At 43.2% G+C, this 26,812-nt stretch overlaps 1 protein-coding gene across 2 annotated transcripts; it reads left to right on the forward strand.

Moving 5' to 3' along the window:
* Positions 1-37: 37 nt before the first annotated feature.
* On the forward strand, positions 38-23,389 carry cars2 (cysteinyl-tRNA synthetase 2, mitochondrial). 2 transcript variants are annotated; one of them, XM_083938180.1, is made up of 15 exons: positions 38-427; positions 501-551; positions 2,224-2,341; positions 2,447-2,518; positions 3,191-3,296; positions 3,405-3,485; positions 4,597-4,735; positions 6,397-6,530; positions 10,632-10,699; positions 10,801-10,867; positions 15,547-15,685; positions 19,395-19,518; positions 22,269-22,367; positions 22,948-23,163; positions 23,295-23,389. In XM_083938180.1, exons 1-15 carry the CDS (start codon positions 195-197, stop codon positions 23,361-23,363), a joined length of 1,716 nt encoding a protein of 571 aa, XP_083794306.1. In that variant the 5' UTR covers positions 38-194; the 3' UTR covers positions 23,364-23,389. The 2 variants fall into 2 exon arrangements, with proteins under 2 accessions (XP_083794306.1, XP_083794307.1); XM_083938181.1 differs by lacking the exons at positions 22,948-23,163; positions 23,295-23,389 and adding an exon at positions 22,524-22,593.
* Positions 23,390-26,812: the final 3,423 nt, after the last annotated feature.

Genomic DNA, 26,812 nt, shown 5'->3' on the forward strand with positions numbered 1-26,812 from the left:
GGTATGAAACTCTCACGAGAATTGCGGAGGTGACATGGATGCGCATGAAAACAGCCTTTGCTAGCCTTTGCTAAAATAAGCTAACATTATTTAACATTAGTGAATATTGCAGACAGTGCCAGTACTGATATGCGAGTCGAGTAGCTAGGTTAAGCTAACAGTGCGCATGTTACTTCACACATAGTAGCCTCGCTATGTGGAGGTGCTCCGTGAGGTCGGTGTTATGGAAAGCAAAGGTCCTCTGTGGACCTTTCAACCCAGCTCCGTCTGCTGCGGCAGTCAAATTCACATCAGGTGGACTCTGTAGCGGCAATTCGGGGAAGAAATGGGTGAAACCGAGTGGGTTTGCCACGGGCGTAAAGACTTACAACAGCCTGACCAAACAAAAAGAGCCACTCATTCTCGCAAAAGAGGGAGTAGCTACCTGGTACGGACTATCATTATGTGATGAATATGCACATAATGACCTGACACAGTAGTTCACATGTGTTGTGTTGCAGGTATAGCTGTGGACCCACCGTATACGACCACGCCCACCTCGGTCATGCATGGTAATGATAAACACTTATATTTCATGTACGTAGGAACTTGTGTGTTTGTGAGTGTGTGTGCATTTAGGAGGGTAACGTACAGGGGACGGGCCGGAAGTAGAGAGGTTAATAGCTGTGTTTGAAATCGTTTCCTATCACAGAAGTAGTGCACTATACACTGTAGTGTGTACGCCATTTTTAGAATTCTCCGTGGTTAATTTAATCCAGTATCCAGTTGATAAATCGTGACGTAACGCCCTTTCAAAATATGATTTCCGGTTCCAAGCCCCGTATTTCTACAACGCTGCAGTGCCGTGTTCCCCCGTTGTTTGAACAGATCTGTAATTTTACCTCTTTCTGACGTTAGAGGTGATCGTAATTGTTCACATGTTTGGCCGTTGTCTGTTTTGTTATAACGGAGCATTTGACCTGGAAATCTTATTTAGAAAGGGTGTTAAATCACACTGGACATCTGGATAAAGTCGACTCTAAAATACCCAGAATGCACCAGTAATTTGAGTGTACATCAAGCCTCTGCCCCAGCGACTTCCTAGTTGATCCAATCAGTAAGTGCCAGAAACGTCAGTTCTCTGAGTGTCCACTAGGGGCAGGTTTCATATCAGATCAGTTTCTCATTGACCCCCATGTTAAACAGGCCGTTTTCACAGCATCATTAAACCTATTTAAGGCCTGGTACAAAAGAACATTCTAGTCTGCATGTTTAGGTCATATCTCCATGACAACACTGAGGGGGGGGGGATTTTTGTTTGGCTAGTTTTTATTTTTTTTCCAGGTTAAAGTTTATGAACAATTAGGGGGAGTGGCCTCTTGAGTGACAGCTAGCCTCTGGCCCTCACTTCTGCTCAGAGGTAAACGCCAGCAAGATGGATGGTAACAGGAAATGAGGCGGAGTCAAATTCTGACAAGATGGAGTCTCCCGTAGGCGAGTACGATTGGATCAAGTTGAGAGAACGGACCCCGACGGATATTCTACGTCCAATTTTTATACAGTCTATGGTGTACATAAGATATACATTACATTGTACTTCCGTATAACGCAACGCTATTTGGCCGTGTTTTACCGGAGAAGAAGCAGTAGCCATTTATTAGAGAGCTAACTGCACGAACAACCGTTACTCACTCGCTAGTGAAATAAATTAGCCCTGGGCTATTACAGCTGGCAGTCAGGACACACAACCTTTAAACAAAACCACACTTTAACACCATCAACATTTTAACAATTTATTAGGGATTTAACATAGAAATTCACATGCAGCATCAATACAACCTTTGACTGTCCTCCTGAGCGCCGATTTGATTTGATTTTCATAAATGGCCATATGCTGTGAGCTGCAGTATGCTAACTAACGTTATCGGTTGACTCTTGGGTTATGCACATGCATAAAAAAAGTTAGGATACTGGAACTGTGGCTTCTAGTAGATCAGTGGATTACGCCTTTTTAAGTATTTGGATACAAAAGTATAATTTAAAAAACAATGTTATCATCCAGTTGTGTAGGAGGCGTTTTTGTAAAAAACAGGTCTTTTTTGGTCTCCTGTACAGCAGCTGGATAACATTGGAAAGAAAAGGTTTGCCTGCAATTTATCTTACCACGAAAGAGGCCACTAGAAACGAGATGTCTCAAATTTTTGGGATTACAACTTTAACGCCTTTGTGTATCTCTTGTCACAGTTCATACGTCAGGTTTGATATCCTGCAGAGGATTTTGTCCAGGGTGTTTGGAATCACTGTCATCCACGCTATGGTCATCACTGACATTGATGACAAAATTATCAAAAGAAGTTGGGAGGTAAGAAAAGAGTGTGTTTAAATTACTGATTCTTGTGACTTCTTTTATAATTCGCCTTTGCTGAAACCCTGTTTATTCAGAAAATGTGTTTCCCTTGCTTCATAGGAAAATGTTTCCCCGACCACCATAGCCACCATGTATGAGGATGAATTCAAAAAGGATATGTTGTCATTAAAGGTGTGTGATTCATGTCTTTTTTTTCATGAAACTATGACATTTTATTTACATCAAGGCTGATATTTAAAGTGTAATTCCGGCGCAAAATCATCCCATGGTCTTTTTCGGTACTTACTTACATCAATTAAGCCATTGAGGCCCATGTACCAGCTCCTCTCATAGTAAATTCCATTCAAGTGGATTACCCAGGTCAATCCAAAAGGAAGGAGCCCATTGGTGCTTTCTTTTATGGCAGGATTAGGGTCAAAAAAAGCTGTTTTAATGCCTTCACCATACTGCCCTGAGCTAATCCGTGTTAGCCAAGTCCGACTGTTAGCGATTCTCCGGGATTTCTCCGTTACACGAAAAAAACTGTCTTGATGGCTTATTTGCTGTATTGAAGTGCTGAAAAAGTCCCTGGGATGGTTTTGCGCCGGAATAACACTTCAATTGCCGTTATGATCCAGCCTGGGGGAAACCTGAAAGATGACCTTCCCAACTCCATTAACCTCAGGGTTGTAACATTAGTCACACAACATTACTAAACATTGCGAGCATATTTTCAGTTTTGGCAAAAAAAAAGTCAATGCCTGGTTGCCAGCATAGCAACCATTTTAAACGTTAGTCATGAGCCCTGTGAAGTTAATTTTTGTGGTGTTTATCTATAAACTTTATTTTCTGTTTGCTTTGAAGGTGATTCCTCCTGCAGTGTATTTAAGAGTCACTGAGAATGTGCATCATATTGTCACGTTTATTGAGGGGATCATCGAAAAAGGGCATGCTTACGCAACAAAAGAAGGTGATTACAGTATGTAGGAACTTTAGGGATTATTCATTTTCCTATGGAATAATGGCTGTATCCTAACAATACCTGAGTCAACTTTTGCGTGCAATGCCTTGGTTGTAGGTGCTGTGTATTTTGACATCCAGTCCATTGGTGAGCGTTACGGCAAGTTTGTGGGAGCTGTGGATTCTCTGGGAGAACCTGGTAAGTGTTTCTGTCTGCTTCAGTCAGTGCCATGGGAAGTCTGAAATTTCGCACCTCAAACGAGGCAAAGTTCAGTGGAGTGCCTGTCAAAGTGGAAACCTCCTACAATTGAATTTGAGGGAGAGCGGCCTACCACGACTTCGCTAGTAGGATGTTCCACTTTCCACAAGTGAAACGGCGCGAAGGATGACAGGCAGGAAGCTTGGCCGATTTTATTTTATTTAGACGTAATAAAAGGATAGGTCAGACTTTTATCGAAAATATATGAGAATTGAATGTTTTCGAGTTTCAACACCCGGTAAGATTTATTTAACATTTTAGTGTGCAATACGCTTATTCGAGCATTTTAAGATTACAGAAGAAAATTTGAAGAAATGCTCTACACCAAGAGTAGTACAATCCCGTTTAGTTTCTCTTGCAATGGGGAAACTCCTCTTCAATACTACCTTAATCTAGTTTTCATAATTTTAGCCCTAACTGTAAAATAATGAAGTACTGCGTCCGTTACAGCAGAATATATTCTCTTCAGCTGTTCTTCCTGTTGTAATTTCTTGCCTCGGGATCCCCCAGTTAAAGCTGGTTAATGTGGCCCGGGAAAGGGAAGTTTGGGGTCCCCTGCTAAAGCTGCTGCCCCTGCGACCTGACCCCGGATAAGAGGTTGAAGATGAGATGAGATGGGTGTACGTGTCAGACGTGTCTTCATCCAAGAATCTGCCAGTCATCTGTGTCATTTTGCATATATCTATGTTGCCATAGGAATAGACTCACTCTATGCCTCCAACCGATCTCATTCCTGATGCCTAACTTTTAGATGCTTCAGGCAACATATCATAACTACAAGACTGATGTGAAACTTGGAGGAATAAGTTGACAGAAAGCAACTTCTGCTTGTAGTTATTCGGCCATGTTGGTGGTTAGATTAGCCTGTTTGAAGCTAGATAAATTAAGTTTGCTGTAGAGCAGCACTGTGTTGTGGTGAAATTCACTTTTAGCTGTCTTTATAGTTAAATTCAGTAATAGGTTGTCACCTTTTTCACCCTTGATGAGGTTGCACGCCTGGTATTAAGCAAACTGTATATTTTACTAATGGACAACAAACTGTATTCTCCAGGTTCTCTAGGTAGCACGAGTAAACGTGACCCAAGGGATTTTACACTTTGGAAGCAAGCCAAACCTCAGGAACCATACTGGGAATCGCCTTGGGGCAGAGGAAGACCTGGCTGGCATATTGAATGCTCTACCATTGCTAGGTTTGGATCGTTATTATTATTTAATTAGTTTTATACTATATCTACCGTAATTTCCGGACTATAAAGCGCACCTGACTATAAGCCTCACCAGCTACATTTAGGGGAAAATACAGATTGCTCCATATAAAAGCCGCACCAGACTATAAACCGCAGGCGTTTTGATGTGTAATTACCGTAGTATATAGGGATTCCTAATACCACGGAGGGGATTGTCGGGACAGAGATGACTGTTTGGGAACGCAAAGCGTCCCATTTATTAACAATAAATCTTTCAATCATTCAATCAAACTTTCACATCTTTGACATGGCGAACAGCATTCGTGCAGAGTACAAATAATACAACGGTGCAAAGTAATACAAAGTGCTCGCCTGTAACACGGCAGTAAAAGTGCAGTCCCGCGGCCATTTACGTTATCAAAATAACCAGCCATTCATTGATGTCAAGGGTACGTGCAGCAGCTCTATTTCCTTCTTTGACAGCCAGATCGATTGCCTTTAAAAAAAGCAGCATCATAGCAGCATCATATGCACTTCTCCGTTTGTTTTCCATGTTGAGGGTGTTTGCATGAACACTTCCTTCGCGCAAACTGTCGCTGAAGCTCTCCTACTCTTTGTTTTGCTCTCGTTACCTGGCGCCAGATGTCTGCCTCGGTCTCGCGCATCCTCGGTAGTGCGCGCCCCTGGTTACCGTAAGCCGTAGAAAAGCTGCACCGTTGTATAAGCCTCAGGGACCAGAACGAGGGAAAAAAGTAGCGACTTATAGTCCGGAAATTACGGTATACTATGTCTATACTTGGGACAATGTGAGGATGCAGGCTCAACATTGCCAGGCCCTCAATGCATAAGAAAAGGCAAACAGAATTCTTGATTTAAGATCTACGTGACTGAAATGTTGCATTAATAAGTTACTCTAAGCTACTGAATTCTAAATCAGGACAACTCATATGCAACTCATATGCAAGTTTTTTGGGTTACCACCTACAGTGTTAACAGAGAAATCCCGGACAGTCGCTAGCAGCCAAACATGGCTAACACTGAGTAGCTCGGGGCAGAGCGCTAAGCCATCCCAAATGTCTTTTTTCTCTATTTTTTTACCTCTAATATTACTCAAAGAAACACCAAATCTCTGCAGTAGAATACAAGTCAATTACCGAATGTACTGGAGTTCAGTTCTATTGAGGTTCAATAGAACTGAACTCTGTAATCGACTTGTTTGGCCTCCTGCCAAGGCTTGTAGCATTGTAAAATTAAAATTTATTTATTTATTTATTAAAATAAAATAAAGTTGTTCGGATTGTCGGTGCATCGTTTTCTGCATAGGGACTCTTATCAGGCTACTGCAGAGGTTAGTGGTTTTGGATGGTTCACTGCTCTGCCCTGAGCTACTCAGTGTTAGCCATGTCTGGCTGCTAGTGACTGTCAGGGATTTCTTATCACCCAAAAAACTTGTCTTGGTGGCTTATTTGATGTAAATTCATGCTGAATAAATCATTCACAAAGGTTCTAATGTTCAGAATTCTGACTTGGACAACATGTGGCCCTAATCCTGTACTATTATGGTCTCTAGGAGTTTGGGGAAATGATCAATAGATTGCTTAATAAAGATATTGCATGCTCTCCAGACTCATCAGTCTATAGTGTTGATGTGTCTGTGGTTTCAGCTTAGTGTTTGGGAGCCAGCTGGATATCCACTCTGGAGGTATTGACCTGGCCTTTCCTCACCATGAGAATGAGGTCGCTCAGAGTGAAGCCTATCACCAGTGTGGACAGTGGGCAAACTACTTCCTCCACTCAGGTAAATGCTAAAACCCGGACATTTTTTTTCTAAAGGTCCATAATAATTCAATGTGTGAATCCTGTCTTGTGGTTGCATGTTCACAAGAAAGACTTAGCACCTGACTTTAATATATAATCAACATCTAAACTTTTTTTTCTGGTGACCTACATTTTGAAAATGGCAAACAGTTGCGAGCCAAGTCGCAACAAGCCTTATCTGTAATTCCTGCACATTTTTACGTACACTAGTGTGAATGCGCGGAAGTTGCACGCTGTCTGTTACTGTCTGTTACTGCTCCGGTCTTTGCTATGTGCCTCTGGTGAAGATAAAGCCTACGACCACAAGGACTGTGAGGAGGCTTATGAGACACTGCAGGGCTGCTTTGAAGTAACTGACTGGCCTCCACTTTGTGAGCTGCACGGGGAGGACATCGATGGGCTCACGGATGCATCATGGACTAAATGCATTTTTGGGTGGTTTGCAATGTCCCGCTCAGACTGTAACCTCCTATGCCAACAACAAACCCTGAATCACCGAGGACATTAAGGCCATCCTGAATTAAAAGAAGAGAGCATTCAGAGATGGCAACCATGAAGAGGTGAGGAGAGTGCAGGGGGTTCCCAGAATTTGAATCGGAGAAGCTAAAGACAATTAAAGGAGAAAGCTGGAGAACAAACTCCAGCGGAACAACATGAGTGATGTGTGGAGTGGCATGAGAACCATCACCGGGTTCCAGAAGATTGGTAGCACAGGGTTGGAGGACCGTGTGGACCAGGCCAATGAACTGAACCTATTTTTCAATAGGTTTGATACTGCGGCCCATCCCCCACATGACTCTGCTGCTGCCGGCCCCTCAACTAATTCCACTTTACCTTCCCCTACTCCTCCTCCTTACAGAGCCCTTGTCTGCCCCTCATCACCTCACTTCACATCTACCTATTCCACCCCTCCCCCGTGCTCAACATCATGTCCTCCACAACCTGATGACCTCAGCCCTCCCCCAATGGGCACCTCTACAGTGTCCTTCACGTCTGACCTGGCGAGAAGACAGCTGATGTGACTCCACTCTGGCAAAGCTGCAGGCCCCGATGGCGTATTTCCCAGGGTGCTTAAAGCCTGTGCCCCCCAGCTGTGTGGAGTACTGAGTCAAGTCTTTAGCCTGAGCCTGCACCTCCAGAGAGTCCCTGTGCTGTGAAAGAAGTCCTGCCTCGTGCCTTTGCCAAAGATGCTGTGGCCCTCAGGACTACAGACCGGTGGCCCTGACGTCCAACATCATGAAGACCATGGAGAGACTCATCCTGGAGCAGCTAAGGCCTATGGTCAGGCCCTTCACTAATCCACTACAGTTCGCCTACCTGCCCCGCCTGGAAGTTGAGGACTACATCACCTACCTGCTGAACAGAGTCTACAGTCATCTGGACAAGCGTTTGAGTACTGTGAGAGTCATGTTCTTTGACTTCTCCAGTACATTCAACATCATCCGTCCGGCTCTACTGGGTGAAAAGATGGCTGCGATGCAGGTGGAGGCCCCCACCGTGTCCTTGATTGTGGATTAGCTGATGGGCAGAACTGTGTGCCTGACAGGGTGGTCAGCAACACTGGGGCCCCACAGGGGACTGTCCTCTCTCCCTTTCTCTTCACCCTCTTCACCTGAGACTTCAACTATTGAGTCCTGCCACCTTCAGAAGTTTTCTGATGACTCAGCAATAGTTGGCTGCATTTGACAGGGGGATGAAAGTGAATACAGGACTGTAGAGGAGTAGAAGTACCTGGGGGTGTACTTCAATAATAAGATAAACTGGACTAGAAACGCAGAGGCCGTCTATCAAAAGGGCCAAAGTTGACTCTTCTTCCTTCTTTAACATCTGCCGGACAAAGCTGAGAATGTTCTATGAGTCTGTTGTGGCCAGTGCGATCTTCTTCGTTGTCACATGCTGGGGCAGTGGGCTGAAGGTCGCAGACACCAACAGACTGAACACCACAGGAAATCTTTCCTGTCTGTGGTCATTAAACTATACAATGCAACCCTTGGAGTCACCTCCTCTCTGTTATACGGAGTTAACCACAGACAATCTGTTTGTTTGCACATAGGTCTGGTATTTTTGATCCTGTATATATTTCACTACTGTAAATATTAATTTCTGTAAATTTAAATTTGAGTTTCTCGAATATATGTTGTCTGTATAATATTTGTTGTTTGTATATCTGGAGTTTTGTCACAAAAATAATTTCCCCCTGACAGTGTTAAAGTATTTCTGATTTTTAGTGCTCAAGAGCGTGGCCTTTTGGTTTAAGCGCATTATTTACTGATTTCACGTTCAGATTTTCATTCTCTCCTTCAAATTCTGCTCTCGCACACAAATAGCTCCTTCTTGTGCTCAAATAGTTTCTTCTTGCATTCACATCTATTCTGTTTCTGCCGAAACTGTATGCTTGTGTGCAAATACATTGTTCCTCGCACAGATTTCCTGCTCCCAGCGCTCTCGAGTAGTCTACTTGCAGATTTCTGCTTCTCGCCTGGATTTTTTGGAGCCTGGCTATTGCCAGACCAAGTTCAATCTACAATTGTACGTTAGTCTGGGAAGGCTGCTGTCATTTGCTTCTGCACAAGAGGCGGTTGAGTTCAAATGGCTGCACGCAATTGGACAGTCCATCAACCAATAAGACCAACAATCGGGATGACGTAATACGCATAGACGACAGCAACAACAGGGTTTAGACTGGGCTCCCTTCGTTTGGCCACCAGCGGGACTAACTGGTAGATTAAACTTTTACCAAAACAAGTCGACAGTAAAGCAGATACATCCTTTCTATGAAGGAATTCCTCCAGGGCAAGTTTCTGCTCAGTTTTCAAAGTAAACTTGCCACTGAAATCATTTCAAACTGCAGTGACAGCTATATCAATGGGTAGTGTTTGCTGCGCTTCGTGGCCGCCATGTTGAATGCAAATTGTAAACACAAAACTGCTTGCAACGCTTCTCTCTCGTCATAGGGTTTAACCAGCCAACAGCGCGCCAGGTGAAAAAAGCCAGCTTGGTGATTGGATACAGAAAAAAGGGATGGGAAACAGGAGGAATAGACCTGCTCTTTTCCAGGTGCTTGTGCAGTGCGAATTTAAATCACCAGCAGAAGAAGATGGGGATAGTGATACCCAGACTAGATTTTTTGTGTGGAAATCCTCAACCAATAGGATTCCAAGTGGAACTGGATTAGCCGCATTGGCACCATCGCCCCAAAATTAGGCTAACAGAACATGCTACTAGATAAATTGGAGTGGGAGTCAATGTTGAGAAATTTTTTTCCAGGGCCGGGACAGGAACAGGATTTTTTCAGAGGGTAGAAAGTACAGGCACTCCAGTGTCAGTCTCTAGCGGAGAACAAACCGGCTCCGGGAGTGAAGTGCAGACAGCATTTATGATCTATGATTTAAACTGATATTCAACGCAGTACCATGCTCTTAGACTGTAAAACACCGACCCTCACGGCCGGAATCCTCCTTGCGCTCCAGATTAGCATCAAGTGTGTGTGTGATTAATAGTAGGCTGTATTCAAGTCATGGTGCAAGTGCGGCTATTTAATTAGCATAACAGAGCTAACACCTTGTGTTGCTAAACAGTTGATCAAAGAGCACACCATCTTGTCACTTATGGTAACACCACCTCATAAATGACCACAGTCCAGGTCAAGATGACAGAGTAAGCATGCTAATCCTGACAGCTAGCCTCCGAGGAGACGTGAGGTCCAGCGGCTAGCTGTCACTCAAGAAGCCCAGCCCCTAATTATTCATAAACTTTAACCTCCCATAAAATAAAAACTAGCCTGGTACATCCCCCCCCAGTGTTGTCATGGAGATATGACCTAAACATACAGACTAGAATGTTTTTTGTACCAGGCCTTAAACAGGTTTAATGATGCTGTGAAAACAGCCTGTTTAACATGGGGGTCAATGAGAAACTGCTCTATTATGAAACCGGCCCCTAGTGACTCTCAGAGAACTGCAGTTTTTGGCACTTCCTGATTGGATCAACCAAGAAGTCACTGTGGTGAGGGGTTGGTTAAAACAAGTGACTGTTTCTGTTTCGAACTATGTGCACCTGATTGGTTGTTACTGTTTTTTAGGGCACTTACACCTCAAAGGCAGTTCAGAGAAAATGTCCAAATCCTTAAAGAACTATATCACCATCAAGGTAAAAGCATCATGATTTACTCATCACATAAATCCCAGAGTCCTCCATATTGCATACTCCAGTTTGTGAAAACAGTCATGTTTTTTTTTGTCTTCCATTAGGATTTCCTGCAGTCTTACTCTTCCGATGAATTCCGGATGTTTTGTCTTTTGACCAAATACAGATCAGGTGAGAAAAATAAGTATTTTTTTTTTTTATAAATGTCTTGGTCTGCATCAGACTGTAGACTGCTTCTCCATTGTGCACTTTTACCCAGTGCAATGTGATATGAAAGCATATCAAAAAATTGAAAAATGCATTTTGAATCCATTTTTGTAATTTAATTTAAAGACAGACCAATAACTGTATCGGTCCAATATTTTTTGTTGTTTTTCAGGCAAACATTTATCAGGCAATCAATGCACAACCTTGATGTTGTGGTACTGTGTAAAATGTAAATGGAAACAGAATGTGATGATTTGCAAAACATTGAAAGAGCCCATATTTATTTGAAAATGGCACAAAGACAACATATCACAAACTTCATCAGCAACACGTTTCACAAAAGTTGGGATATTGGCAACAAAAGATTGAAAGTTGTGAAATGCTAAAAGAAAACACCTGGTGGAACATCTCACAATTAATAAGGTTAACTGGCCACAGACGGGGGAACAACTTTGATACAACACCGGCAAAGAAACTTGAACCCTCCAGGGCAGGACATTGTTGTAAATAAATAGTAATCTTTTCAAAATAATATCTGGAACAAACAATACAAATATAAATAAATACAGGGCTAAACAGCAACTGAAACAAGAAGTATTTGTGCAATTTTAACTAAAGAATGTGCAAAGGAGGTCACTACTTATGTCAGAACTGACATGCTGTAGTAGCGCTACAGGCGATCCTCCTTGGTTTAACTCAATGGCCCTGTTGAAATTCAACTCTTTCACATTAATACTCATTCTCATGCACGCTGAATGTTGCCCAGTAACCTGTTCCAGTGTGTCTTGATCTATACACAGAGAGTGAATGAAGTTAGGTTATTTTATACTTTTGTATAATAATTACAATTTTGATAGAATCTAACACAGTGTCCTAACAGCAGGGGACTCGAGCGAGTGTCTGTGATAAAGCACTTTGTTTCCTATTAGAATGTCCTAACTGGCAGCAAGTGGCACTGCCCGATGCTTCGCTATTTGCAACTGAGCTTTTGTCGGACGCCCGGTTTCTATTTTATTACTGACGCACCCTTAAAAGAGAACAGCTGATTATGAAGTTGAAATGATGACTTATAACAAGACATCCTCATTTCACTACAAAACCTGAATACATCTGCTGATGTAGAAAAACAGGCCAAACAAGGAGGAACTGATGCCAGGTCCAGGATTCCAAGACTATAACTAAGTTGCAGACCGCTACTGTTAGCTCCATGGGCAGGCAGCCACTATCATCTGCCTAACCGTGAGTTCACACCAAAAGCGATGGAGGCGATGAAAGAGTCAAGCTGCCATTTAAAATCAATGTTAATGACGTGATGACTCGTGATGTCGCTTTGGGCAACCTGAGCGCTAAGAGCGATGCAATGAAGCATCCATTGCATCTATCGCCTCAGGCCTGAAGCTGTGCTGCGACAGCCAATCAGTGTTAAGATTGCGGTAAGCGTCATCAAAGTTCTCCGTGAAACATCCAGGGGCTCACCAAAGCCAACATTGTTGCAGTCCTTACGGGAGACCAGACTGTTCATATGGATATAATAGAATGGATAGAACTATAATGTGCAGGCAATGGCGTTAATGTAAGGCACCATGAGTATGTGGACATTAATATAACGTGTAGCGGACCCTTGGCGTCAACAAAATGAGGTGGAGAGATTCTGACGGGTGCTTAATTTTTATTGTTTGCTGTAGCACCGTGAAAACTATGAAAAGTAAATACAGAAAGAAAATAAAGAGGTTAGATTAAACACATGAAACATTTGATTTACAATTTCCGAATCCTCAATACAATCGCCCCCATTCAATAATAAAATCAGAAAGAGATACATTTATTAGAAAATGTTTACACTCATTGTTAAAACTTGATCAACCAAAAATAAATCTAGACACCTCAAGTATAAAAGTAATTGCCCAAAATTTGAGTTTCACATACCTCGTTCTACTTCTCCAAGGGAGCTAATTTTTTGTATGTTGAAAGTGCTGTTTGGAAAGCCATCTGCCTCCTAATAACAATAAACAAACTTAAGACAGACTGCAGCAACCTAATCAACATAAAGATGGTACGTGATTACAATACATGGACTCCACAGTGTCCACTGAGGAGTCACACGGGGTGATGGGGGAGGGTGGGGCTGTGTTCCTTCTGAAGTCCACAACCATCTCCACTGTCTTTAGAGCATTGAGCTCTAAGTTATTTTGTCCTCATCAAGTCCCCAGGTGGTCAATCACCCACCTGTAGGCAGTCTCTTCTCTATCAGAGATCAGTCCAATGAGGGTGGTGTCATCCGCAAACTTCAGGAGCGTGACGGACTGTACCGGGAGAATAGAAGTGGAGAAAGTACACAGGCTTGAGGGGAACCGGTGCTGATGGTCAGGCAGCCGGAGATGTACTTCCCCAGCTTCACATGCTCAGTGTCAGTGAGTCAGTGATCCACCTGCAGGTGAAAGTCAGTGATCCACCTGCAGGTGGAGTCGGGCACACACAGCTGGGAAAGCTTGTCCTGTAGCAGGGTCGGGAGGATGTTGTTAAATGTGGAGCTGAAGTCCACAAACAGGATCCTGGTGTAGGTTCCTGCTGAGTCCGGGTGTTGGAGGATGAAGTGGAGGGCCATGTTTACAGCATCGTCCACAGACCTGTTGGCTCTGTAGGCGAACTGCAGGGGTCCAGGAGTGGGTCTGTGATGGATTTGAGATGGGACAAAACAAGGCACTCAAAGGATTTCATGACCACAGAGCTCAAGGTGGTGGGTCTGTAGTCATTGAGTTCTGTGGGCCTTGTTTTTTGGGGGATTGGGATGATGGTGGAGGATTTGAAGCAGGCTGGTACGTGGCAGGTCTCCAGCGAGGTGTTAAAAATGTCTGTGAACATTGGAGATAGCTGAACAGCACAGTGCTTCAGGGTGGGGGGTTGACTGTTTGTAGTTGGTGAGCAGCCTCAGACCGTTCCAGACAGATGCTGAGTCGTTTGCTGAGAACTGCTACTGGAGTTTCTTTGAGTACATGGGTTTAGCATCTCTCACCGCTTTGCTAAACCTATATTTAGACTCTTTAAACCGTTCTTTGTCCCCAGTCCTGAACACTTCTTCCTATTCCAACCTTAGCTGTCTGAGTTCTGCTGTAAACCAGGGTTTGCCGTTGTTGTAGTTTACCCTTGTGTGTGATGGTACACAGCTGTCCTCACAGAAGCTGATATATGATGTCACAGCATCTGTGTACTCATCCAGACAGTCTGTGGAAGACCTGAAAACATCCCAGTCAGTACAGTCCAAGCACGCCTGGAGATCCTCCACAGCTTCACTGCTCCACTTCTTTGATGTCCTAGTAACAGGCTTAGAGAGTTTTAGTTTATGCCTGTATGCAGGAATCAGGCGAACCATGGCGTGGTCAGAGTGGCCCAGTGCAGCTCAGGGGACGCCGTGATAGGCTCTGTTGACTGTTGTGTGGCAGTGATGAGTCTTCTCCTCTCTGGTAGGGCATTTAATAAGCTGACGAAATTTGGGAAGTTCATGGCTGAGATTGCCTCTATTAAAGTCACCACGGACAATAACGAAGGAGCCCGGGTTAGTCCGCTCCACACAGCTTATCGAAAGCTCTGTGTCGCGCTCCGCTCGGAACAGCTGGAAGCCTGCCAGCTGCAGCGCAGAGTCCGGTAAGGATCCACACAGCCAACTTTCAGTGAAGATGTGGAAAAGTCTCTGTTTTTTCTCACCAGTAGCTGAAGTTCGTCCAGTTTGTTGCACAGTGATCTGACATAGGAGAGGAATATTCCCTGGTGTGCGCAGCCCACGTCTCACTCCACGTTTCACTCCACGTTTCACTGGATGAGCAAAGCGGAGGGCACCTTTTGACCAAAATGCCCAGTATTTCCACAGATGGGATAAGAAAGTCAAGAAATAAATCCACAGAAGTTGTTTCCCTGATGCTCATGAGCACTTCTCTGGAGAAAGAGCTCCGAGTCGTATCACAAAACACTGAATTAACGAACAAAACAAAAAAAACTGCTGCGCGGCAAAACACCGAGGCAGCCGCAGGCGGCGCCATCTTGAATATGCAGAAATTATCTTATAAAATTAGATATTTTAAAATGCATTTATTTTTTATGAATATTAATATGTAGGAATTACCTATTAATATTCATAAAAATAGACAAAGCACAAAATGTGACCGGTAAGTCCCATATAATTTCTGCATATTAATATTCATAAAAAATAGACAAAGCATTAAAATATCATAACAAGTGGTGTGTCTTATTTGATCAGTTTAGTGTTGTTAAAATAAGGTGATGCAACAGAGTGGCAAACATGAACACTTTGGACTAACTCTTTTTAAAACGTGTTGCTGGCATCAAATTCTAAACGAAGATGATTTGCAAAACCAATCACAACGTTTTCGCTGTGGTATTTTCAATGACATAATGGTTTTCAATGAGTTGCAAGTCATTGCATTTGATTTGTATTGATAGTTTACACAGAATCCCAACAGAAACAGGGTTGTAATTAATGAGTGAAAAAAGGAGGTAATCATTCTAGTGGCACACTTAAGCTTCCATGCCCCCCACAGTAATGGGGCAGGAATTAAACTGTGTCCTATTTGACATTCATTGCAGTACAATGTGAAGTTTTAAATATTGAACAAAAGGTGTCTCCGCAGCTATAGACTACAGTGACAGCAGCATGTTGCAGGCACGGACCTCTCTGGGAACCATTTCCACCTTTATCCATGATGCTAAAGCCTACATGACGGGTCAGCTGCAGTGTTCACCTGCACAGGAAGCTTTCCTCTGGGAGAGGTAGTAACTTCCTCTCCAGTTTGATCAATTAATTTTTGTCGTTGTTAACTGTCTTCTTCGAATTTGTGTCTCATATTCTCTGTTCTTTGTGTGAGGGGTTAGGGCTGTTGGAGACTAAACCTTAATAAAAGTGGTATTTTATTCAACACCATAATAAAGTGGAAACGGGTAGCAGGTTTGATGTGTAGTGGGAACTTTGTGATGGCAGGAAAGCAGGTGTTGCCATCACAAGGTGAGGCTCCCTACAACGCATAGAAAAATGTGAAATGTGCATATGCAACATTTTAGAGGTATAATGTGCAGTATTCTCCTGAAAAACAATGTATAGACTAATACAAACGTAACCCCTCTCAGTCATCACTTATGACCCAAAATACCCCTGACCCTCTGCCTGTATTTTCCTCTTTTCTTCTTATTTTTGCTTTGTGCGCGATGGCGTCAGCAAGCAGCCACTCCCCATAACAACCAGCCGATAACAGCTCGCTGGATGTAAAGCTTGTTCTCCAAAACCACAGCTTTGCCATGTCCCTAATGGTGTGTTTCCACTGCTGTAGTGCGGTTCAGTACAGTACTGTACGCAATTCACTACGTTTCCATTATGATAAAAAAACAAACCTATACCGTACAGAGGGTGCCACAGCAGGCACCTCCTGTGTTCGTTGTCGTTGCACTGGTATGATGTCACGCTATTAGTTTTAAGTGGGGACGTGGGGTAAGGTCATTTTTACATTAGGTTTTAGTCCCATCCGAATGCGCCATGTCAGTAAAATTACGGCGATTTTTACCTTCTGTTAAACAGTCCGGAAAAAAATACCACAGATAATACTAATTGCATCCGAATGCGGACAATTTCGCCACATCCACATATTTTAGAGCATAGAGGCGCTTGAAGAAGCACTCTTAACACTTCTGATAATCAATTATGTCCTTCAGGATTGTTTTAAGTTAATTTTGTGATAATAGGAAGCTACGTAGTACGCACATGGCGATAGGGAGGTGACAGCAGTGTGTAAATTGAGTAAACCCTCCCTATCTCTGTTGGAATACAGAGATTTAGTAATCCTGTGTGAATTGGCCTTTTATATTACAGACATCCTGAGTAAGACTATTATATTCCACGTGCCCACGTCAAACTAATCCCTTTCTAACCAGGCTTTTGCCAATCCAAACCATACCATCCTGTACCGAACTGACCGCATCATGCAGTGGAAACAATGCCTTAAGCGTCTCATACTGACATACAAGGCAGGGGCCTTTTTTAGAAAACAGGATTAGTTATCCCTGAGATGAGGTAAACTCTGGATTTTAAGTTTCAGAGTATCTTTTTTTCAACATACTGAGTTTTTCTGTCTCTGCCCTCTTACAGAGCCAGACATGCTTTTATTTCCTCATTGACTCAGTCCATATCCAAGCACATAATTACCGTAGGTTTCCTGTATGTCAATCCATGGCACTGATGGAACATAATTTCCACACTATTGGAGATTATATGTTAATATTTCTGAGCAAGTCTTTGATGTAGCCCATATATGTTTAATCTTCAACTACATTTTAAAATGATGAATTATTGGATTACACCAAGCAAAACTTTATTGTGTGGACTTATTGAAACTTTTCCCTGTGCACAGTCAGCATATACAATGGAGCTCAAAATTAGAGAACAAAGTAGAAATGCTTGATTTATTCTTTTTTTTATTGTTCAGAATTAGATAGAATAGCCGCTGTGGCTATACCACTGCTGTTCTAGCATGTTTTTGTTAAAGAACCAAGGCACTTCAACAAAACCTTTATTTAGTGAAAAAAACAGCGATCAAAATTAGAGAACAGTGACCACCGTGTCAGAAGAGAGGATTTCAACAATGTTTTCTTCTATAGGATTCAAAAATGAACAGGACATCACTAGTTTCTCACACTGCTCTGGTTTGATCTTGGTCCATTCTTCTTCAGTCTTTTCCAGAGATTCTCTTTGGGGTTTAGATCTGGACTCTGGGCTGGACATTTCATTGTTTCAATATTCTCGGCTCCAAGGAACTGCTGAAACTGTTTTACAGTGTGACAGGGGACATTGTCTTGCACCGAAATTGCAGCTGATTTCGAGACAGTTGCAGTGAAGGTATTGCATGTTGCTGAAGGAGGTTCACATAAACATTTGCATTCCCCCTGCAATGTAGCTGTACAAGAGGCCCAACTCCTGCTGCAGAAAACATCCCCCAAACCATGACCCTTCCTCCTCCAAATTGAACTGAATTCTTTACACACTTTGGAATCAGTCTTTCCCCAGTCCTACGCCCAACTTAATGTTTCCATCAGACCCAAATAAAGTGAACGTCCTCATCACTGAAGTCACTCTGGACCAGTTCTCCTCTGTCCACACAACATGCTCCTCAGCAAAGGCAAGTCTAGCCTTTCATTCTTTCTGCTGATGAGAGGTTTGGTCACTGCAGAGTTTCAGTTCAAAAAGTCTTAAATGATGAGACAGTGTGCAGAGACCGATCATTGCCCTGTTCAGCACAGAACTGGAGACCAACTCCAGCTGCAGTGTTGAACTGATTCCCCATTGAGAGTCTTCTCATAATCCTGTCCTCCCGTGCACTTGTTTTACGTGGACTTGAGGGACTTAGGTGTCTTAGGGTTTCAGTCTCCTTAGAGCAGCTTCCATCTTACAAAGTTACCTGGAGAGCTGCAGATAAATAGGGTGTGTCCAACAATGAAGTCAGTGTTCACCAGGTACAGATTAACACCAATAACTGGAAGGAATCTGAAAGTGTTCTCTAATTTTGCTCACTAATTTTTTTTACAGAATCCAGCTTTTTGTTAAAGTGCCTTGGTTATTAAAAAAAAAATTGATTGTACAGTAGTGGTATAGTCACAGCTGATATTCTACCAAATAGGAACAACAAAAAATAACAGCATTTCAGAATAAATCATGTATTACTAATCTGTTTTCAAATTTTTGATCTCCACTGTATATTTGAGCATAATCTTGACCAAAACAACCAGATTTCATACAAGTATTTATCAATCACATGCACATAGCACACTGCTAACTGCATGGCTATTGAGGCCTCACCCCCTACATACACTGGGCATTCCTCTATCAGGATCTGCCTTTTATTTACCTGTAGTCATGGTGAATTGTATCGTCGGAGCTCTGTTGATTATGGCTTTTTACACTGCTTTTGCTTATTGTGTGTGTGACTGACCAGTGCCTTTGCGGAATCTCTGTCAAAAGCCCCTTGCTCTCTTTCTCACTCCTTCGCTCTCTCTCTCTGGGAGTAGAGGAGGCAAGGTTGGAATAATGTGTGTTTACAATATACGATACTTACTACATTACACCTATAGGCATGAATTGTAAAGTATAGCTCATTAAAAAAATTATTAAAAACTTGACAAGAAAATTTTCCGTTACTGAAACGCTGACTCATGCATATGCAAATTTTGGAGATGCAGAGAGGGATCTTTATTCCTATAATGATTCCTCTGGCATTATATTTCACCTCATATCGCACGTTAACTATTGATCAACATTATCATGCACATTCAAACCTGCAGGGTTACTTGTGATTGTAAGCCACAACTAATTCATAAGCAACTTTCAGTTGTAAAGATCACGAAACATTTCTAGGCATCAACATTCATGAGGTGCTTTGCGCAGGACAATACACTGGGAGACGTACGCAAGCTGAGAACTTGTGTTGTTGTCTTTCAGGTTGGCCGAGACTAAATCCAGCGTGATGAGAGCGCTGGCAGATGACTTTGATACCCCAAGAGCCATCAGTGCTGTGATGAATCTGGTTTATTATGGAAATTGCCAACTCCAGCCTATTTCTAAGGTAACTCACTGTGCCTGACATCTGACTCTCAGGGGATAACATAGATGGACTAAACACAGAACTGAACATGGGCACTTAGACATAAGCACGAGATAAAGCAAGATAAATGAATAAATGAATAGTAAGGTGCAATGGCAGGATGATGGTAAAATAAAATACTAATGTATATGTACATGCAATATATGATGATATAATATATGATATGTATGGGATTTGTAGTATGGGTATAATATACATACTCATCTAATCTCATCTTCAACCGCTTATCCGGGGTTGGGTCGCGGGGGCAGAAGCTTTAGCAGGGGACCCCAAACTTCCCTTTCCCGGGCCACATTAATCAGCTCTAACTGGGGGATCCCGAGGCGTTCCCAGACCAGTGTGGAGATATAATCTCTCCACCTAGTCCTGCGTCTTCCCCGTGGCCTCCTCCCAGCTGGACATGCCCAAGGGGGCATCCTTACTAGATGCCCGAACCACCTCAACTGGCCCCTTTCAACGCAATGGAGCAGTGGCTCTACTCAGAGTTCCTCACGGATGGCTGAACTTCTCACCCTATCTGTAAGGGAGACTCCAGCCACCCTCCTGAGAAAACCCAATTCGGCCGCTTGTACCCGCGACCTCGTTCTTTCGGTCATGACCCAGCTTTCATGACCATAGGTGAGGTTAGGAACAAAGATTTACCGGTAGATCGAGAGCTTTGTCTTCCGGCTCCGCTCTCTTTTCGTCACAACGGTGCAGTAGAGCGACACCGCCCCCGTTGCTCCGATTCTCCGGCCAAACTCACTTCACTTGGGGTAAAGACTCATTCCCTACCTGGATTAAGCAATCCACCGGATTCCTGCTGAGAGCCATGGCCTCAGATTTAGAGGTGCTGATTCTCATCCCAGCCGTTTCACACTCTGCTGCGAACCGACAATAGGACGAACCCTCCTTTCCAGCACCTTGGAGTAAACTTTACTAGGGAGGCTGAGTAGTGTGATACCCCTGTAATTGTCACACACCCTCTGGTCCCCCTTTTTAAATAGGGGAACCACCACCCTAGTCTGCAAATCCCTTGGCACTGTCCCAGATTTCCATGCAATATTAAAGAGACGTGTCAACCAAGACAGCCACTCCAAACCCAAAGCTTTCAGCATTTCTGGACGAATCTCATCAATCCCTGGGGCTTTGCCACTGTGGAGTTGTTTGACTACCTCAGTTACTTCCGCCAGAGATATTGACAGTGATTCCCCATCATCCTCCAGCTCTGCCTCTACAAAAGAGGACGTGTTAGTCGGATTAAGGAGTTCCTCAGAGTGCTCCTTCCACCGCCCGATTACATCATCGGCTGAGGTCACCAGCGTCCCATCCTTACTGTGAACAGCTTTGACGGTTCCCCGTTTCCCCTTCCTGAGATGTCGAATGGTTTTCCAGAAGCACCTTGGTGCCGCCCGAAAGTCCTTCTCCATGACTTCTTCAAACTCCTCCCACACCCGCTGCTTTGCCTCTGAAGGCCTCATTCTTCATTAGGACAGCTTCCCTGACCACCGGTGTCCACCACAGTGTTCGAGGGTTACCGCCCCTTGACGCACCTAAGACCTTGAGGCCACAGCTCACCGCTGCAGCTTCAGCTAGGGAAGCTATGAACATTGCCCACTCCGGTTCAATGTCCCTAACCTCCACAGGGATGCCTGAAAGCTCCACTGGAGGTGTGAGTTGAAGATCTCTTGGACAGGGGCCTCCCCCAGACTTTCCAAGTTCACCCGCACTACTCGTTTGGGCTTACCTGGTCTGTCCAGAATCTTCCACTATCCTCTGTCCCAACTCATCACCAGATGGTGATCAGTTGACAGCTCTTCCCCTCTCTTCACTCGAGTGCAAAACATACGGCCTCAGATCAGATGATACGATCACAAAATCGATCATCAACCTTTGGCCTAGGGTGCTCTGGTACCAGGTACACTTATGAGCATCCTTATATTCAAAAGTTAGTTATAGACAATCCGTGACTAGCCAGCGAGCCCTCTGTCTGGGCCTGGCTCCAGAGGCCCCGGGCTTCCTCCGGACAGGGTCTCTCTTCCTCTTCCTGCTTTGTCCAGTGAGTCTTTGTGAACCATTCTTAGTCCGGCCCCTCGCCTGAGACCACTCTGCGATGGAAGACCCTACCAGGAGCACTAGGCTCCAGACAACACAGCCCTCAGGTTCACAGGGACACACAAACCTCTCCACCACGATAAGTTGACGGTTCCCGGAGAGGTAATATACATACTGATACTAAAAAATACTATACTATGAATATGTGTACAGAGAATGTGCAAGAATTTACAGATCTGCTTTAGTCCAGGTGGGTTATTGAGGCTCTGACGGATGTTTATGAATTATGTTCCTCCTAAAGTCCACCACCATCTCCCTCGTCTTCTCCACGTTCAGCTGCCGGTGGTTCTCCCCACACCACTTCACAAAGCGGTCAGCCAGGACCCTGTACTCTGCCTCCCCCCCTGCCCTCAACACACCCCACAATAGTCGTGTCATCAGAGAATTTCTGCAGATGACACGACTGACTGCAGTACTGAAAGTCAGATGTGTATGTGGTGAAGAGGAAAAGGGAAAGTACAGTTTCCTGGGGGGCCCTGATGTTACGGATCAGACGACTAGAAGATTTGTTGGTAATCTCACAAACTGCGGTCTGCCCGTCAGATAGTCATCTACCCAACTGCAGAAAACAACAAGGTTACAAGTGTGTGTGTGTGTGTCTGTTTCTATCCCTTCAGTCTGAGGGAGTAGCTCGGAGCCCTGCGGTGTTTGGAGCGATGATCAGCTACATCAGAGATGTCTTGGATGTGTTTGGGATCGATCTGCTGCACATAAAGGTCAGAGCTCAGAGATAACATTTACAAATTAGCAGATTTGGTTTTTTTTTCATTTTCAATTGGCAGCAGGACAGGGATGGAGTCAAAATAGTGTGTGTTTTTTTAATGTTAATGAAGGGACATCAGTGAAACAGTGTCTTTTTTTATTGTTTCTAGGCAACAATATAGCCCTATGACAAAGAGGAAGAGGATATGATATAAGACAGTGAAAAGATCTCCATATTGGTGATTATATTTGTGTCCATCTGTTAGTCGAGTTAGTTTCCCTTTTAATTTGTCATGCCTCATGTCTCAAAACATGTTGATTGTTTATAGGACAATATCAGCTACTTTAATGTGATGAACAATTGCAATAATAAGTCTGCTGAGTACTGAGTAGTATGCTGTATACAAATATGTAGTTTACCACAGCGGTAAGGTGCTGGAAAAGCATGGAAATGCACCTTGAAGTGCTTGAAAAGTGCTTGAATCTGACTTTGGAAAAGGTGTAGGAAACCTTATGAATGTGTAACTTATTTTACATTAGAAACAGTTGTTTTCTCACATTTTCTCACCTGTGCCATTCTGCCGTCATGTGCAGGAGGCTGAGGCGGTCAGTAGTTGTGGAAGTCTGGAGGGCATCGTGGAGCGGCTCACTCGTTTCAGAAGTGAAGTTCGAGCGTTCGCACTTGCTCGTCAGGACAGTCCAACCGCCGGCTCCCCCGACAAACCTGGACTTTACCCAGAGAGGATCCCTCTCCTCAAAGCGTGCGATAGCCTCAGGAATGACCTGACACCTTTGGGTGTGCTAATAAAGGTATGCTGGGTTGGCTCACATCAAAATGAAAAGTTTGAGTAGAGAAAAAGAGCTAGTTGCAGCATTTACTCTGACATCAACTATAACAATATACAGGCAAATTGGACTGATGTATTTTTCTTGCTTTTTAGGATAGAGGAGCCAATGCAACATGGGAGCTAACTCGGGTCCAGGATAAAGACCAGGGACCGGATGTATAAAACATGTGTACGCCTTACCCCCCCCCCCCCCCCCCACACACACACACACACACACACACACACACACACACACACACAAACTGGTATTTATAATGGAAGAATGCGTGGTGAAAATGTGGCCACCTCATGGATTGTAAATGGCTGGTTGGTGGAAGAGAATACATCCATGGGTAGGTGGCAGTAATGAGCAAACTCACTTATTACTCACCACTAAAGAAGAACAATATGCATAAATGAAGAAACTTTTTATCATTAAAAAACTCAACTATCTGACATGGTAAATGGTGAATGGACTTGTACTTCTATAGCACCTTTCTAGTCTTTTGACTACTCAAGGCGCTTTCACACTACTTGTCACGTTCACCCATTCACACAGACATTCAGATCAGAATCAGAAATCCTTTAATAATGATTCTGATCTGAATGTCTGTGTGAATGGGTGAATTTGACTAGTGTGAAAGAATGAGTAGTCCCATGGCAGTGGACATCTACACACCATCTACTCTATTCTAATCATTCACACACCCATGCACAGCACAGGATTCAGTGTCTTGCCCAAGGACACTTCAACATGCGGACCGGAGGAGCCAGGGATCGAACCACCGATCTCTCGAATGGACAACCCGCTCTACCTCTGATCCACAGCCAGCCCGTCATGTTCACTCATTGCGTTGTTATTTTGAACGTCTACACAGCATTCTGCAGAATGTGAACCAAAGGTGCATTTATAAACTAAACTTCAAATGAGTGATTTAATTTCATCATTCTTTATATTTTTATTGGAGCCATGACTGTCGTCTCACTGCCCTTTAATTATATCTTGAAGTCTGTTTCAACATGAGCATTATGAATGCATTTTAATAATAATTATAGTAGAGATTCCACCACGATGATGGTTTGCTGCTACCATATGTCTAATGGAATGAATATTAAAGAAACATATTTTTGGAAATATTACCCACAGTCACATTAGCAGACTAATACCAGAATGACCTGTCAATGAACAATATGTAAGTTAAATGAGCGTGTGTTGAAAACATTCATAGTATACTATTGCATCATATTGTGCTCCGCTGCATGGGGACATGGCTGGAGTTGATTTGTTGGATGACAAACACCGGGGCAGAAGATCAACAGCAACTCCAGGCACAAGTCATAACTGACGCACAGCCCTTAATACTGTTACATTTCAATGTCTGGCTGAAATCAAAGATTATCCTTCAGATATCTGAACATTGTACTCTCAGATTTTCATCTGTTTCATTATCTTTAAGGTCCTATCTATCACAGTGAGTTAAAACAATAGTGATTGATCATGTGACCCACTAATGAAAGCACTTGTTGCCCTCATGCTGAGTGTCTGTGGAGACATTCCCTCTCTAAATGGAAATAAGCCGCCATGTTAGTGACGCTGCTGACAGCTGTTAGTCTGTCGGCCCAGATCGTCACTAACGGTGATGCTGCATTCACTTGTATTTGGGAACTTCCACCTTCTGAGTCAGGCATGCAGTAAGGGCAGAAGCATAACAGGAACATGTGTATGCTGTACATTGATTTAAGAGTGGAACATATAGGGGATGGACTGGAAGTAGAGGTGAAAGTGTTTCAATAAACTTTACTAATGAGCAAAAAAAAAGGTCAACACAGTGAACGTGACAAGATAGAGGCTCTGAAAGAACAGGCGGTTTCCAAGACAAAGAACCAAGTCCAGTTGCTTTTGACGGATATTTCTTTGGGGATAACGATGACCTGGACAAATGAGAACATTCACAGGCTTATGGAGTAGTAGAAAAGTGGCACTCCAGACACGTGTAAAAGTATTTCAAAATGACTCTGATGTAATATTTCTTTGTTTAACATGGATTTCCAACAGATATGACAAAACTTGCATGTTTCTCTCTCGCTGAAGAATCCTGGATCTGTCCAAGCCACTATCTTGTGACTCTTCAGTAACTACGTTCTAGCTTCTACCGGAGGTTTATGAAGACGCCCAAGGTTTATTAGTTTTTTTCCATATTTTTTTATTGGGTTATTCAAACAGGTACACAAAAAAAAGTATAATAATTGTACAGTGTGTGCTTTAAGGTAAAAAAGAAAATTAAAAAAGGCAAAAACAGAAAAACCCCAACATGAATCCCACTATCCCTCCCAACAACCCACGTCAGACACGGTAAAAATAACCAACCAAGTAACTGAATAACATGTAACTTAAGTGGATAGGGAAAGTAAATAAATAAATTAAAATAATAGCAAAAATAAATAAAGTAATTCATGTAAGAAAAAAACAACAACAATGTATGTATACATATATGTGTGTGTATATATGTGTATATACATATATATATATATATATATATACATATATACGTGTGTGTGTCTCTCTCTTTCCAGCACTAGGAAGTGTCCTCAGCCTCATCAGGAATAACAGTAAGAATATTACTAATAAGAGCCAGCAGTGGGTCCCAGGTTTGGTGGCATGCTGTCAGAGATCCCCTCTGTGAAAACCTTAACCTCTCTAACCTTAGACATTGTAAAATTTCACGTATCCAACTAATGAGTCAGTGGAGAAACATGTTTCCATTTAAGAAGAATATTACGTCTGGTGAGCAGGGTGGTAAAGGACATGACACGTTGACTAGTAAGGGGCAGGTTTTTAGACGGAGTGAGCCAAAAAAGGTCAGTCAGGGGATTGGGTTCCAAATTTGTGTTAAGAGCCTGTTAGAGGGTTAGAAATATATCGGACCAAAATTCAGCAAGCTTCGGGCACGTCCAGAACGTGTGTGTGGTCGGCTGGGGACTGCTTACAGTGGTTACAAGCATTACTGTGACTAGGGTAAAGCTTAGCCAGGTTAGCGTTGGTGAATGGGCTCTATGAAGCACCTTCCACTGTAACAGGCCATGCCTGGCACAAATTGAGGATGAGTGGACCAGTTTTTAGAATGTCCCACCGGACCTCAGTAATGTCTACCCCCAAAATCCTTTTCCCATGCATTTTTAGGTGAGGCAGTGGGGACTGGGTTCAGAGGAGCAATCTTATTATAAGTGACAGCTATCAGTGGTTTGTGTTGTATGTCGAGAGACAGGAAGTGGTCCATTCCAGCTTCAGGGGGTGGTTCAGAAAATGTGGGAATTGCTTTTGGATAAAATGTCTCATTTGAAGGTAACGAAAAAAATGGCTATTAAGCCGGCTGTATTTGTCCGACATAGATGCAAAGGACAAAAAAACACCTTTGTCATACAGGTCCTTGAGAGTTTTGAGGCCCTTATCTGACCATATGTGGAATGCAGCGTCGGTGCAGGAAGGGAGAAACACAAAGTTATTTAAAACTGGGGCAATGACCGAAGCCCTTTGCAAGCCGTACTGCTTCCTGAATCTCCTGAGCAAATCTCCTAAAAAAGTTTTGTCCTTTGAAGTGGTGAATAAAATTCTACGCACACGTGTTTACACA

Source organism: Echiichthys vipera (genome assembly GCF_963691815.1).
Source record: "Echiichthys vipera genome assembly, chromosome: 23".
Classification (NCBI taxonomy): domain Eukaryota; kingdom Metazoa; phylum Chordata; class Actinopteri; order Perciformes; family Trachinidae; genus Echiichthys; species Echiichthys vipera.

What these genes read in the sequence shown, in the direction of transcription:
- cars2 (XM_083938180.1), top strand. Translation starts at nt 195, where the DNA reads ATGTGGAGGTGCTCCGTGAGGTCGGTGTTATGGAAAGCAAAGGTCCTC. An exon ending in TTATCAAAAGAAGTTGGGAG is followed by an intron (nt 2,342 to 2,446) that starts GTAAGAAAAGAG and finishes CTTGCTTCATAG; the next exon opens with GAAAATGTTTCCCCGACCAC. An exon ending in TTTGACCAAATACAGATCAG is followed by an intron (nt 10,868 to 15,546) that starts GTGAGAAAAATA and finishes GTGTCTCCGCAG; the next exon opens with CTATAGACTACAGTGACAGC.